The sequence below is a fragment of the Lucilia cuprina genome, chromosome 6 (genome assembly GCF_022045245.1).
Source record: "Lucilia cuprina isolate Lc7/37 chromosome 6, ASM2204524v1, whole genome shotgun sequence".
Lineage (NCBI taxonomy): Eukaryota > Metazoa > Arthropoda > Insecta > Diptera > Calliphoridae > Lucilia > Lucilia cuprina.
Window position 1 is genome coordinate 54243452 of NC_060954.1, and position 16695 is coordinate 54260146.

The following is a 16695-nucleotide window of genomic DNA, read 5'->3' on the forward strand; positions in this document are numbered from 1 at the left end:
AGTTTAGGAAAAGGGAATGGGTTGGTCTCCGCTTCTTAATTTACCAGTGTCATTTTTGTAATTAAATGTATATTTCACAATGATTGTATTTATATTGGGAAAAATTAAAAGAAAAAAAATCTCAATGATACTTAAATGTTATTTCTTTTATTGTTTTTTTTCTCAAGATAATTTGATTGTAGTCCAAGATATCGGATATAAGTAAGGTCAGTTGGTTATGTGTTTGTGTGTTTAACTTAACAAAGTGTTTCATTTTTGAAAATACTAGAAGGTTAAAGAATTCTATAACATTTGAACTTAAATATTTATTTGTTTAATTTTTACCCAAATTTAAATATTCATTTAAATTTTATTTATATATTTTATTTATCAAGATTTACTATAAATATTTATATGAATGTGTAAGTAAAATACCATTAATTAATTATGTTCTTTTTAAAATAAAAACAATATGTTCGTATATCTGCTTAAAACAACAATTTGTAATTAAAATGTAATTACTTATTACTTTTATATCTGTTGGTATGCATAAGTATGTGTTTTTGTTTAATTACTACCGCAATCTGCAAAAAAAAGCAAGAACAACAAAAATTACGTATTAAATACTTTAACAGTTCTTTTAATTGCATTAAAAACCAATTTCTTACTTGGATCATCATCCCAACCGCTTTGTATATCCAATTCTTTATTGCGTGCCTTAAGCCATACATATAAAGGACCAAAATACTCCATTACGCCTTTGCCACTCAAACGTTTATCACCAGTAGCTTTTTCCATAGCCTCACGCCAATGTTTGGTGGCTCCCATTTGCATGACATTTCTGAAATATAAGAATTTGTTTTGCAATTGTTTCTTTTTCACTCCAAAAGGTCCTTTCTTCCTTAATCTTTTACTCACTTAATAATATCGCCGGCTGCTTTACTGCCATAGAAATCACAGTTGTATAAAGGAAAAGCTGGATTACCGGGTTTATATTCACCACTAGCCAAGCAGAAACTGCGATAGAAATTGAAACCCAAAACTTCGGAAAGGAATTTGCTGCGTAAATGTAAAAGAGAGAAATGTTAATATGAGGAGAGACAATTATTATAGAAAACTTCTTTAACTAACTAACTAACAAACTAACTAACTAACTAACTAACTAACTAACTAACTAACTAACTAACTAACTAACTAACTAACTAACTAACTAACTAACTAACTAACTAACTAACTAATTAACTAATTAAATATAAATTTCTCTTTTTAAAAGAGTTATTTTCTATAGACAATTTCTCTTTATTAAAGAGTTATTTTCTTTAGACAATTTCTCTTTATTAAAGAGTTATTTTCTATAGAAAATTTATTTTTAATAAAGAGTTATTTTCTATAGAAAATTTCTCTTTAATAAAGAGTTATTTTCTATAGAAAATTTCTCTTTAATAAAGAGTTATTTTCTATAGAAAATTTCTCTTTAATAAAGAGTTATTTTCTATAGAAAATTTCTCTTTAATAAAGAGTTATTTTCTATAGAAAATTTCTCTTTAATAAAGAGTTATTTTCTATAGAAAATTTCTCTTTAATAAAGAGTTATTTTCTATAGAAAATTTCTCTTTAATAAAGAGTTATTTTCTATAGAAAATTTCTCTTTAATAAAGAGTTATTTTCTATAGAAAATTTCTCCTTAATAAAGAGTTATTTTCTATAGAAAATTTCTCTTTAATAAAGAGTTATTTTCTATAGAAAATTTCTCTCTTTATTATAGAGTTATTTTCTATAGAAAATTTAACTTTATTAAAGAGTTATTTTGTGTAGAAAATTTCTCTTTATTAAAGAGTTATTTTCTATAGAAAATTTATCTTTATTAAAGAGTTATTTTGTGTAGAAAGTTTCTCTTTATTAAGGAGTTATTTCCATTTTTAAGTGGTTTTCTTTAGAAATTAATTATTTTCAAAAACTTACGCAGTATTAGGCTTCTCAGGATTCAGTCCACGATAGAACTTATAGTCGGGATCGAAATGTTTTTCACTTCTACGATGTGGAGGCACAACACCAGCATATTTATACTGTAAACGCCAATAAGCACAATTATACTCATGAGGACCAATGCGTCCATCCATAACATCAACAAGAAATTTATCATTAATAAAATACTGGGGAATGGCCAATAATGTATGGACACCCTAAAAATGAGATTACAGATAAATAAATAATATAGACAAAATAATAAAATTCCCTACCATACGGAATAAACGATTCATTGATTCCTCAGCGGGTAAACTGGCATTAACCAAGATATGTAAACGATTCAGGTGACGTGGTGTACCCGAGGCAATAACAGACGATTCACCCAAAGCACTACCAAAGCCGGGACAAGGTTCACGATCCAAACCGAAGGGCAGATTAGTTTTATAAATATTATATTGCAGTTCAGCCATATAACCATGCATTTGCATTAGAACTTTATAATCCAATTTAGGACAATAACGCAGAGCTACATCGGGAGGGAAGTAATGAACTTCAGACTTACATTCGGGTCCCATTTCATCGTCATTCATGCGACGTGAGAATTTTTGATAAAATGCACTGAAAGTTAAGATATTTTACATAGTTTTCCTTTAAGATTTATGCAACAACTTACTCCGACATATGATTTAAGCCTAAGGATTCAAAAAATTCTGCCGCTTTTTTATTAATGATAACGGGTGTAACATAAACCTCCTCTAGACGCTGTTTTACAGTGGGCAATTGTTTTTTAGGATAAGGTGTACGAAATATTGAACGTGGATGCCAGGCTTGCATTAACATTTGTTCCATAACTGGGGCTGGTATAGCACCATCTGAAGCTGTCAATGAATCGCTATAGGTCTTACGTGCCCAGTAGCGTAAGTATGCATGCAACTCTTTATATAATGGCATTAGATCCCAAACCACATCTTCTAATTCACGTTGAAAATTCTCCGTTTCATAATACAAATACCAAGTGCGAGATGGTGTAACATGACCTGAAATTAATTAAATTTCTTCTCCAATCGTACTCACACACACATACAAACATCATGTACTCTCATATACAAACATACATATGAATGCAAACGTGTCGCACAAGGATGAGCTTAAACATTGTTTACATGTCAATGTTGCAACTCAACATATACAAGTGCACATGCATATCGTAGGATATGCCAAGCAGGACATGTGTGTGTGTGTACATTTAAAGACACGGTAGAAGGAAAATATATTTAATTTTAAGTAAAAGTTTTTGTTTGTCGGCAAGAGGTTACAATTAAGAAGCAGATATTAGTGAAACATGCAAATTGATGGACTTGAAGTCTTTGCGAAGAAAGTTTGTTAAAGGTCTCTTATTGCAATAAATTTAAAGTGTCATTTTTATAGAATATTTATATTTCAAAGAATCTGAATTGAATCATTTGTTTTCATACGAATCTATAGAAGATTTATTTGAACTGGAAAAAAGACACATTTTGTGTAAACAATTGTTTAGAGAGTATATTTTTTTATTATAAGCAATACAAAAATTCTCTTTAGTTAAGATTTGTTTGCAGGCATGATGCAGATACTTAAGCATCCTAGAGATGTGAACTAACAACTATCCTTTCTAAACCTCACAACGTCCGTCCTCTATGTTAAGCGTATTCCGTCTCCTAGCGACCATAACGTCAATTTGGTAGCGTTTTTTCCTTTAGTTTGGGCGGCTACCAAATACCTCTTTCTTCTGTAGCTTTTCTTTTTGATGTCGGTCCGGGTCTGCGGTTTGGGTTTAGTCAACATAAACGTAGCTCTTTAGAGTCTGTTCCCTATTTTTAAAGCAGCTGGAAGGTACAATATGGTTTTGTCAGTTCTAAACCTCCACTCTAAATGAAATGTTAAATAAAAAGTTTGCCCTATTTCCTTGATCGATAGTGATAAAATTAAGACGGGTAATGTAAGTTCAGTTTGAAACCATAGGTCTGAGTGTCATTTGTATGTCCATAATGCCACTGGGGTAGACAAACCGGACATGTTTTTAATCAGACAGGACAGAGTGACCTAGGACGACAGCATCTCAGGTCTTAAAGGATTAAACAATGATGGGGAGATCGCTGGACCTTATTTTCTATAGAAAATTTCTCTTTATTAAAGAGTTATTTTCTATAGAAAATTTCTCTTTATTAAAGATTTATTTTCTATGGAAAATTTCTCTTTATTAAAGAGTTATTTTCTATAGAAAATTTCTCTTTATTAAAGAGTTATTTTCTATGGAAAATTACTCTTTATTAAAGAGTTATTTTCTATAGAAAATTTCTCTTTATTAAAGAGTTATTTTCTATGGAAAATTTCTCTTTTTTAAAGAGGTATTTTCTATAGAAAATTTCTCTTTATTAAAGAGTTATTTTCTATAGAAAATTTCTCTTTATTAAAGAGTTATTTTCTATAGAAAATTTCTCTTTATTAAAGAGTTATTTTCTATAGAAAATTTCTCTTTATTAAAGAGTTATTTTCTATAGAAAATTTCTCTTTATTAAAGAGTTATTTTCTATAGAAAATTTCTCTTTATTAAAGAGTTATTTTCTATAGAAAATTTTCTCTTTATTAAAGAGTTATTTTCTATAGAAAATTTCTCTCTTTATTAAAGAGTTATTTTCTATAGAAAATTTCTCTCTTTATTAAAGAGTTATTTTCTATAGAAAATTTCTCTCTTTATTAAAGAGTTATTTTCTATAGAAAATTTCTCTCTTTATTAAAGAGTTATTTTCTATAGAAAATTTCTCTCTTTATTAAAGAGTTATTTTCTATAGAAAATTTCTCTCTTTATTAAAGAGTTATTTTCTATAGAAAATTTCTCTCTTTATTAAAGAGTTATTTTCTATAGAAAATTTCTCTCTTTATTAAAGAGTTATTTTCTATAGAAAATTTCTCTCTTTATTAAAGAGTTATTTTCTATAGAAAATTTCTCTCTTTATTAAAGAGTTATTTTCTATAGAAAATTTCTCTCTTTATTAAAGAGTTATTTTCTATAGAAAATTTCTCTCTTTATTAAAGAGTTATTTTCTATAGAAAATTTCTCTCTTTATTAAAGAGTTATTTTCTATAGAAAATTTCTCTCTTTATTAAAGAGTTATTTTCTATAGAAAATTTCTCTCTTTATTAAAGAGTTATTTTCTATAGAAAATTTCTCTCTTTATTAAAGAGTTATTTTCTATAGAAAATTTCTCTCTTTATTAAAGAGTTATTTTCTATAGAAAAATTTCTCTCTTTATTAAAGAGTTATTTTCTATAGAAAATTTCTCTCTTTATTAGAGAGTTATTTTCTATAGAAAATTTCTCTCTTTATTAAAGAGTTATTTTCTATAGAAAATTTCTCTCTTTATTAAAGAGTTATTTTCTATAGAAAATTTCTCTTTATTAAAGAGTTATTTTCTATAGAAAATTTCTCTTTATTAAAGAGTTATTTTCTATAGAAAATTTCTCTTTATTTAAGAGTCATTTCTCTTTTATTGAGACTAATTTCCTATAGAATATTTCTCTTATATAAGGAGTCACTTTCTATAGAAAATTTATTTTTATACTAAGATACATTTTGTACAAAAAATCTCTTATATTAAGATCCATTCCAGAAAATGTCTCTTTTACTAAAAGTCTCTTGTTTTGAAACAGATTTTTGTAGAATTTTTGTTGTTGAACTAACAAAACATTTCTAATCTGATTTCTGTGGCACTTTTTTTAAATTTCTAAACTTTGTGGTTTTGTTTAATGCGTAACAATGTTCTTTTTATAAGCAATTGGATTTTAAGTAAAAAATCAAAGATAAGTTTTGTTAGTTTTTGTTGGTGAATTACGAAAATCTTGATACCTTTTGCTGTGCAACAAAACCCAATCAATTGACCTATTTAATTGCATTCTTATCTTAACAACTAACAAATGGATAAAAATTAAATGTCTTTTCTTTACGGCCTGAGTTGTAAGTGTAACGAAGGACAATCAGTAAGACTATTGAGCTTAAAAACCCTTTTACGTTTTGCATTAATTTCTTGCAGTAGTTTTTGTTTTCTTTTACTTGAAGCAATCACATCATACTCACCGTTATAGGTGGCGGCAATACGCAGCAATCGCACAAAATCGATAAATGTTGATTTGCCCAAATCACGTTCAGACAATGCCTGTCGCCATTTAATCCATTGAAATTCCAAATCCATATAGTTTCTTGTACGCACAATGTGTCCAATTATTGTTGGCACCATGGCCCACTGCTGACTGCAATCCTGTTGCACACACACCAAACGTGATGTTATAAATGTTTGCATGGTGTGCAACAACTCCTTGGCCTGTTCAAAGTCTCGTCTACCCAGGCCATATAGTTGCAGCTTCGACAGACGTTGCACCTGACGTCGTAGTGTTGAATTTTTTAATTGTTGCACTGGTATAACGCTGAGATTACCTGCCAATTCGTACACCAGGTTATGATAGTCTCTGTCTATTTCCTGTTTGATGGGCGCTTGATTAACGCTATATCCTCTGCCTGCGTTAGACTATAGAAGAGTTCACGTTTGCGATTGTAAATCGATTGCATGCGCTTAATGGCCGTATTCAATGCCTTTGTAGCATGAGCTTCATAAACGGAGGAATGAAGGTATTTGTCAGTGGTATTTGTTGTAGCATTTGTCGTGGATATTGTTACTGTTGCTAGTGATGCATTCTTAATGTTGGTTGTATTGCTGATGGAGATGGATGAGTTGAGTTTTTGGTTGGCGGTGGTGGAGGGTATGCTTTGGCAAAGGGCCAAGCTAAAAATAACAAACTGTAACAAAGAGAAGAGTATGAAAAAGAAATTATATTAAAGTTTTTAAAGAGTTTAAAAGAAAGTAAGAAAAGGTAAATCTGTGATTAAGTTGAAGCAGTTTTTTTTCAAATATAGTAATAAACAAAATACTTAAGTCTTTTGTTTTTTATCTCTTAAGCTCCGGAAATATAAAAACCCTTTGCCTTAAACATCGACTGTTAAAATAAATAAATTTTTAAATAATCTGCTAAGAGCCAAAGTGGCCAACAGCAAATTACTTAAAAACCCGAGGCAATTTTGTTATTTATTACTTACCGTTACTTTAAAGAAGATGGATTTCATCTTGCTATGCTTGGATGTGTGAATGTGTGTGTCTAGTATTAAAACTTCCTTTTCCGTTTTATTTTTTTATGGTTTTTTTCGGGGGGTTTCTTATATATTCACCACTTTAAGTTCAAAATTGCTTTCTTTTTATAGTTTGTTTTGATTATTTTTTGTTGTTATTTTTTTCACAGCAATGATTGCAAAAAGTTGAGCAAAATATAATAAAAACATTTCCTTGATTATATTTTAAACTTCTCTTTTTTCATTACAGACAAATATAAAAAATACAACATATAAAGAATTATAGGTGGTTTAAACCGACTACGATATCAGCTATATCAGATTTTGTATCAAATCTGATAAAAAAAAATCTCTTAAAAAAGTGAAAATTTCTATAGAAAATGTCTGAGAAATTTTCTATAGAAAATAGCTCTTAAAATAAGAGAAATTTTCTATAGAAAATAGCTCTTAAAACATGAGAAATTTTCTATAGAAAATAGCTCTATAGTCTAGTCTATAGTCTAGTCTATAGTCTAGTTTATAGTCTAGTCTATAGTCTAGTCTATAGTCTAGTCTATAGTCTAGTCTATAGTCTAGTCTATAGTCTAGTCTATAGTCTAGTCTATAGTCTAGTCTATAGTCTAGTCTATAGTCTAGTCTATAGTCTAGTCTATAGTCTAGTCTATAGTCTAGTCTATAGTCTAGTCTATAGTCTAGTCTATAGTCTAGTCTATAGTCTAGTCTATAGTCTAGTCTATAGTCTAGTCTATAGTCTAGTCTATAGTCTAGTCTATAGTCTAGTCTATAGTCTAGTCTATAGTCTAGTCTATAGTCTAGTCTATAGTCTAGTCTATAGTCTAGTCTATAGTCTAGTCTATAGTCTAGTCTATAGTCTAGTCTATAGTCTAGTCTATAGTCTAGTCTATAGTCTAGTCTATAGTCTAGTCTATAGTCTAGTCTATAGTCTAGTCTATAGTCTAGTCTATAGTCTAGTCTATAGTCTAGTCTATAGTCTAGTCTATAGTCTAGTCTATAGTCTAGTCTATAGTCTAGTCTATAGTCTAGTCTATAGTCTAGTCTATAGTCTAGTCTATAGTCTAGTCTATAGTCTAGTCTATAGTCTAGTCTATAGTCTAGTCTATAGTCTAGTCTATAGTCTAGTCTATAGTCTAGTCTATAGTCTAGTCTATAGTCTAGTCTATAGTCTAGTCTATAGTCTAGTCTATAGTCTAGTCTATAGTCTAGTCTATAGTCTAGTCTATAGTCTAGTCTATAGTCTAGTCTATAGTCTAGTCTATAGTCTATAGTCTAGTCTATAGTCTAGTCTATAGTCTAGTCTATAGTCTAGTCTATAGTCTAGTCTATAGTCTAGTCTATAGTCTAGTCTATAGTCTAGTCTATAGTCTAGTCTATAGTCTAGTCTATAGTCTAGTCTATAGTCTAGTCTATAGTCTAGTCTATAGTCTAGTTCTATAGTCTAGTCTATAGTCTAGTCTATAGTCTAGTCTATAGTCTAGTCTATAGTCTAGTCTATAGTCTAGTCTATAGTCTAGTCTATAGTCTAGTCTATAGTCTAGTCTATAGTCTAGTCTATAGTCTAGTCTATAGTCTAGTCTATAGTCTAGTCTATAGTCTAGTCTATAGTCTAGTCTATAGTCTAGTCTATAGTCTAGTCTATAGTCTAGTCTATAGTCTAGTCTATAGTCTAGTCTATAGTCTAGTCTATAGTCTAGTCTATAGTCTAGTCTATAGTCTAGTCTATAGTCTAGTCTATAGTCTAGTCTATAGTCTAGTCTATAGTCTAGTTTATAGTCTAGTTTATAGTCTAGTCTATAGTCTAGTCTATAGTCTAGTGTATAGTCTAGTGTATAGTATACTCTTTAGTCTAGTCTATAGCCTCGTCTATAGTCTAGTCTATAGTCTAGTCTATAGTCTAGTCTATAGTCACTTTCCTCTATAAAAATAGATCCCAACCGAATGTCACGATTTAATATTTGCTCGCGTTACAAACATTAGAACAAACCCACAACACTTTTCCTCTTTTGGTAGTTGTATAGGGCGAAATAAATAAACAAGATAAGAAATTCAGAATACAAGCAAACACATAGAAAATTAAGAAAACACCATCATTCATTCAATTCGTACATTCATTGATGTAAATGTTAAATGTTCAAGAGTGTTGATATTTGACGAGTGTATATTTTAGTTTTTTTGTAAGTTAAATATATATTTATATTTATATGTATGTGTATGTATTTTTATTTTTTGTTGTATTTTCGAATGTATTAAGTGCTGGTGACCTTGATCCAGAACAAAATGACGTAAAATTTCTGTTTAACTTTTTTAAAGAATTTGTATATAATTTTTTAACTTTTTAACTTTAGTTTGCACGAGTACATTTTAGTGGGCTCTTACAACACATTCCAATAGTTTTTCTTTTTTCGTCGAAGAAGAAGGCAAAGCATAAACTTTGCGCCATTAAATGAATTTTCTCTATGACTTTTAGATGTTTTTAACGTTTGTTTTCATTGCTAAAGCACTTTTATCCTTTTTTCGAAAAAGTTTTTTTTCTCGTTTTTTATTTTTTGTTTAATTTATATACGAATGTTTTCCTATTTGAATGTTTAACGATCAACATCTCACGCAAGACTGAGTTTGAATTGTAATTTTTTTTTTTTTTTTAGAAAATGTGTTAAACCTCAGCGTTGATTTGAATATAAATACAGAGCTTATCTTGGTTGGAGGGTATTTGATTTTGTTTTTTTCTTTTCTCATTTAGAAATGCTGTTGATTTAGTCGCAGAACTTTTTGAGGTTTAAAAATTTTGTTTTAAGATTCCAGTAAAAAAAAAACTGTACCAATGTTTTTAAAAAACTTTGCTATGGAAATCTGCTCAAGAAACGAATGTTCTTTAAGAGAAACTTTAAGTAGAAAATTTAAACGAGAACTGAACTAGAACTGTACTAGAACTGAACTAGAACTAAACTAGAACTGAAATAGAACTGAACTAGAACTGAACTAGTACTTAACTAGAACTGAACTAGAACTGAACTAGAACTGAACTAGAACTGAACTAGAACTGAACTAGAACTGAACTAGAACTGAACTAGAACTGAACTAGAACTGAACTAGAACTGAACTAGAACTGAACTAGAACTGAACTAGAACTGAACTAGAACTGAACTAGAACTGAATTAGAACTGAACTAGAACTGAACTAGAACTGAACTGGAACTGAACTAGAACAGACTAAATTTTTTAAAAAGAATAACTCTTAACAAAAGAGATTATTGTTAATTAAGTTGTATATTTTTGTTTATTTTCTTAGCTTTCTTATATTTGTTTGAAAGACTATAAATTAGTAGAACTTTTCTGTAAAATCGGCTGAATGATTTGGGGCGTTAACTTTTCGGCATTCTGGAAATTTAAGAAAATAAATAAGTTAGCGAGATCTTTGTCAAAAATGTTACATCATTACTTACGATCTGTTGTCATCCAGCCAACATGTAAATTTTTATCTAAATTATCGTCGGCAATCCAAGTGTGTAACGGTTCAAAGTATTCCATAAAAGGAGTGGCTGATAGTTTCGTTAATTGTTGTATGGTAAGATCTTTAATTAGCTCACGCCAGGGTTTACTGGAACCAGCCTTCATCATTTCCCTAAATAAATAGAATAAATTATTTAGAAATGTGGTAAATTTTATTTTTATTATTATTATTATTATAATAATTTGTAAACTTACTTGAATATAATACCAGCATGTTTGCTATTGTCAAAATCACAATTGTGTAAAGTTTTATATGCATTACCTATTTGATATTCACCGATTTTCAAGCAGATACCTCTATAGATTTGATAACCCAAAAACTCACCAAACAATTTTCTGAAAAAAAGAAAGTATTTATATTACTTTTCACGGTTTGGACTTTAAAATATTACAATTACTTACTTCGTGCTGCTAAATTGTTCAATAATGCCCTCATAGAATTTATAGGGCATATCATAAGCATCGGCATTAGTTTCTACGGGTCTCTGGACACCCATATATTTCTCCATAAGATTCCAATAATGACAGTTAATATGCTCGGGTCTTACCTTCTTGTCTATAATATCTGTCCATAGCTTTTCGTGCACAAAATATGTGGGTATGGACAACACAGTATGAACGGCCTTGAAGTTAAACGAAATCAAGTATTAAATATAGAGAAACATATACATACAAAAGTATATAAATGTAGAGAGTAAACGAGAGATAAGAATTTAAATGTAAATATTTACTTACCAAACGATACAGTCTATTTAGATTCAAAATATCATCATAATTATAATCTTGCAATAAGCCCAGGCACTGTTGCAAATGTTGTGGTGTCGATACCGACAAAATAATGGCCTCACCAATGGCATTGCCAAAACCAGGACAAGCTTCTTGATTCAAACCCACACGCAAATTGTTCTTCATTAAAGCGTATTGTATTTGAGCGACATCGCCATGGGTTTGCAATAGTTTTTTGTAATACACTTTGGGACAATAGTTGAGTTCAACTTCACCGTAAGTAAAAATTCGTGATTTACAATCGGGACCACCCTCACCGGGTTCCATTTCAATGAAATGATTCATCATAAAATCTCTGTAAGAAGAGAAAATAAATACAGTATTCTTAAAGACAAGGAGAATGATAATAATTTCTATAGAAAACAACTCTAACTGAAAAAAATTTTCTATAGAAAATAAATCTTAGCGCAAGAGAAATTTTCTTTTGGAAATAACTATAAACACAAGAACAGATTTACATTATTATTAGTTCAGTTCCAGTTTAGTTCTAGTTCAGTTCCAGTTAAGATCTGCTTCAGTTCTAGTTCAGTTCTAGTTCAGTTCTAGTTCAGTTCTAGTTCAGTTCTAGTTCAGTTCTAGTTCAGTTCTAGTTCAGTTCTAGTTCAGTTCTAGTTCTAGTTCAGTTCTAGTTCAGTTCTAGTTCAGTTCTAGTTCAGTTCTAGTTCAGTTCTAGTTCAGTTCTAGTTCAGTTCTAGTTCAGTTCTAGTTCAGTTCTAGTTCAGCTCTAGTTCAGTTCAATATAAATAAGCCTCCCCAACTTACTCGGTCATATTATCAAAACCTAAAGTTGTAAAATATCCAGCACTCATATTAACAAGATCGTAGGGATAGTAACCAGCGCCATCGATTTCCATTTGCAAATTGGGCAATTTACGCTGAGGGAAAGGATTACGCAAAACGGAGCCCTTTTTCCAAGCCTGATACATGGCCTGTTCCATAAGATGATGAGGTATAAGACCACTTTGTGGTATAACATGATCACCATAACGCACTTTTAAGACATGACGCAAATGAGCATGCAACTCACGATAGAAAGGTCTTATAACATCCATTAAACCCTCTAGCTCATCGATGAATTTAGGATCATCATATTGATCATACCAAATGGCAGAGGCGGGCATTTCGGGAGTCGATATATTCTGATAGTATTCAATATAGTAGTGGAAGGCATCTTTAATCTCTTGAGGCATTTTATTGCGCCATTCTTTCCAATAATATTGGATTTCCTCTAAATTGTCACTATTGGTGAAAATAGTTTTAATTTGATGTATAAAGGGCAATTGACACATGCGTGGTCTTTTCTTATCGCATACGTATCGTTTTCTTGACATAGTTTTCAAGATGTGTGTAGCTTTTTTGAACTCATAATTAAGGGGGGGATATTTTGCTCCTCTTAATATGACCTCAAACTGTCTTTTGATTAAGGGATTTCGAAAGTTTTTCCAATCGAATTTTTCCATGGTCTGATAATAGGGACGCAATTTTTCACGCATTAATATTTCGGGCGATAAAGTGTCATCGGCAAATTTACGATATGCCGTAGCACTCTTCCAATACATGTCATTGATTTCTAACAACAGCTGCTGGGCACTAGACTCATTCCAATACATCGGTTCGGTTTGATTATAGAATGTTTGAGCCTGGGCAAAAGCAATCAACCCCATGAAGAGGGTCAAAAGCTGTAGTGAAAAATAAAAATATAAAAGTTTTTATAAACAAAAAAATATGTAAATATTTTTTTGGTACCTTTAATAGTGTGGCCATTTTTTTACAAATTCTTTGTCGGTGTTTCTGGTTCTACTGCCAAATTATAACTAGAAGTATAAGAAATGAAGTGTTTTTTTTTCAATTTTTCTGTTGGCTTAATGTTTTGTTCAAAATATAATTTGTATAAATTTATTGCGATAACCTTTGAGTTGATCTTTTTGAAGAGATTAACAGTGGGATAGAAAATTAATGAGATGTTTTTGAAAATTAAGACACAATAATGACATATGTTTAAAATGTATTCAGAATGTATTCGTAATATGCCTTTGAAGGCACTATCAGAATCACTTTGTTTGTTTAAGTGCAGATCTGCGGCAACATCTGTAACACGAAAACACAAACGTTTGACATAATATCGCCCAACCACACTACTATGGCTCTGTTGTTTCGGCAACCTATAGGGTCGTAATTGGTAGTCCGAAACACGGATCAAATTAATTGTTAAGATGTTAAGATTTAAGATTAAGATTAAGGTCATAAAGACCCACTGTGATACGCTGAGCATACACTCAATCGTATAGGAAATGGCTAAATAAATCAAAGAGAGGGCAGTGACGACCTTGCACAACATTCATCCTTCTCTCTTGTGAGATTAAGCATTCTAATACATCACTCCATCAGACAAGTCCATCAGTTACTCGATTCTCTCTACGGAATGCATGTAGAGATCAGAAAACATCGAAAACATCAAAAAACTCCACCTCGTATACCCAATATTTTCATTACCAGCTCAAATCCAAAGTCATGCTCTGTATTTCGTACCACTCCAGCATCTAGGAACTATAACAGAAATGCATCATGAGAATCAAATTCTCCGTGTATCAGTCTTTTAAAGAAGCAACCCTCTTCCCGCGATTTGGGTTTAAGCTACAGGCACTACTTGGATCCCGAAAGAACATCAAGCAAGTGAGCAGCCAAGAAATAGTCCTGCGGGCAACTGGCCACCCGTAATACCACATTATGTTGTTCTCTGGTTCGACCTATTTTCAATTTATGTAAGGACTAGGTCAAGCAGTAAATTGACAACAGCAATTTATAGTCCCGGCAGGCAACAGGTATTGGTAGCACCTATATACCTCCGGATTGCAATACACCATGATGTGACACCCATCAAGGAAACATGCCCGGGGGGGGGGGCAGTGGTGCAGGGTATAGTTAGTTAGTTAGTTAGTTAGTTAGTTAGTTAGTTAGTTAGTTAGTTAGTTAGTTAGTTAGTTAGTTAGTTAGTAAGTTAGTTAGTTAGTTAGTTAGTTAGTTAGTTAGTTAGTTAGTTAGTTGGTTAGTTAGTTAGTTAGTTAGTTAGGTGGTTAGTTAGTTAATTAGTTAGCTAGTTTGTTAGTTAGTTGGTTAGTTAGTTAGTTGGTTAGTTAGTTAGTTAGTTAGTTAGTTAGTTAGTTAGTTTGTTAGTTAGTTTGTTAGTTTGTTAGTTTGCTAGTTTTTTAGTTTGTTAGTTAGTTACTTAGTTAGTTGGTTAGTTAGTTAGTTAGTTAGTTAGTTAGTTAGTTAGTTAGTTAGTTAGTTAGTTAGTTAGTTAGTTAGTTAGTTAGTTAGTTAGTTAGTTAGTTGGTTAGTTAGTTAGTTAGTTTGTTAGTTACTTAGTTATTTAGTTAGTTAGATAGTTAGTTAGTTAGTTAGTTAGTTGGTTAGTTAGTTAGTTAGTTAGTTAGTTAGTTAGTTAGTTAGTTGGTTAGTTAGTTAGTTAGTTTACATATTGGTCAACAGCTACTGCTAATAATTAGTACTACCTAATTAATTAATTTGTGAAATATTCCATTTTAAACACTATTTCATTGTTTACTACAATTTCAATTCCGTTATTTTAATCCTTCAACTTTCTATTTAACTAAATTGGCTTATATACAAACACTCATTATGGACATATTTACACTTTATATAAACCTACATGTGTAGTATGTATGTTTATGAATTTGTATTTGGTCAACTTTTAATCTTCTATTTACATCTGAAATAATTTATTTTTTCCTTTTTTTCCAGCCTTAATTATTTGCATTTTAAGGATTTTTAATACAAACGTCATGAATTTCTATTAAACAACAACATTTTATTCGTTTGGTGTTTTATACTCTTTTGCTTTTGCCCTACGAAATAACCAAAATAATTTAATTTATGATTGTGATTAGCATGAGATTAGCACTCACACTGTTGACTCTTTTTTTATGCTCTTACTCATACACATCCTACTCATGCAAACATATAAACACCCAGTAACATACATTTATATCTATACATACATACATGCATACATACACACATACATACATACATACATACATACATACATACATACATACATACATACATACATACATACATACATACATACATACATACATACATACATACATACATACATACATACATACATTCATACCATACATACCACCTATTTAACCATTTATTTTAATATTTATTGTTGGATTTTGTTGTTGAGCTTGCTGTTCTATTTCATTTATTCTTGTTTTTGCTTTGATTATTCAATTTTTCTCTCCTTTTGTGAGTGGTTAAATATGTGCGTGTGTGTTTGTGAGTTTCCTGTGCTCATTTTTAAATGAGCGAAACCCTTAACACAAACACATTTACATACATACATACGTACATATGTATATGTATGTAAATATAACCATATTCCAGATAGCATCATATTTAATATCACATGTTTAAGTGAAATTGTAAGTTAATGTGTTTTTTTGTTGCTTTCCTTTTTTTCATTTTTCGTAGTTTGTTTTTGTTGCCAGTTGTATTGTGTATATGTGTGTGAATTTTTCTTGTTTGCCCTTATTCCCAGGTTTGCAATGCAGGAGCATTATAGGGGGATATTTAGTTGTATTTGTATTTGTGTGTGTTTATATTGACTCCTATAAATCGGTGTAAACTTTAATATGTATGTAATTGTAGGCTTTACTCTCTTGCTGTCGCAGCAAGTATGTGAGTGATTTTTTAAACTCTTTAATCATTACATTGTTACATTTTTAAGCCGGTACTTTGAAAGAAGTGTTACAAATTAAAAAATACTGGGAATTTCTTTTCTTTAGAAAACTATTTAAAGATATTAGTTTAATATAAAATTTAAATATTTTTATATTTACTTATTTATTTATTTTCGTCAATGTGATATTGTAAGTATGTAGTATTTCTTTAGAATTCTGTAAAAAATTCCAGATGTGATAACAGGTCTACATAATTTGGCGCGTCACTTCAATACACCAACCAACCACACAAGCAATTTCCTTTTAGGTTAGGTTAGGAAACAAACTTCGGCATTAACCGCAGCGTCAGCAGATAGCACAACAGAAGCAAAACGAAATATAGATAACAGAATTTACAGCAACAACAAGAGCAAGCGTATAAGTAGCTGATAACAGCTCCTTTAACATTAGTTAAATATAACTAACTAACTAACTAACTAACTAACTAACTAACTAACTAACTAACTAACTAACTAACTAACTAACTAACTAACTAACTAACTAACTAACTAACTAACTAACT

At 30.4% G+C, this 16695-nt stretch overlaps 2 protein-coding genes across 2 annotated transcripts; both read right to left on the reverse strand.

The window, feature by feature from the left end:
• Positions 1-341: 341 nt before the first annotated feature.
• On the reverse strand, positions 342-7227 carry LOC111678184 (angiotensin-converting enzyme). Its single transcript, XM_046955059.1, is given in 9 exon segments — positions 342-563; positions 648-820; positions 898-1038; positions 1942-2162; positions 2220-2565; positions 2621-2984; positions 6062-6502; positions 6505-6778; positions 7076-7227. Coding segments are annotated over 9 exon segments (2004 nt in total). The 5' UTR covers positions 7103-7227; the 3' UTR covers positions 342-546.
• Positions 7228-10370: 3143 nt separating this feature from the next.
• LOC111678189 (angiotensin-converting enzyme-like) lies at positions 10371-13290 on the reverse strand. Its single transcript, XM_023439455.2, has 7 exons — positions 13165-13290; positions 12181-13097; positions 11368-11713; positions 11035-11255; positions 10828-10968; positions 10566-10744; positions 10371-10500 (listed from the first exon to the last, which is right to left on the reverse strand). The coding sequence occupies exons 1-7, from the start codon at positions 13180-13182 to the stop codon at positions 10442-10444; spliced, it is 1881 nt and encodes a 626-aa protein (XP_023295223.2). The 5' UTR covers positions 13183-13290; the 3' UTR covers positions 10371-10441.
• Positions 13291-16695: the final 3405 nt, after the last annotated feature.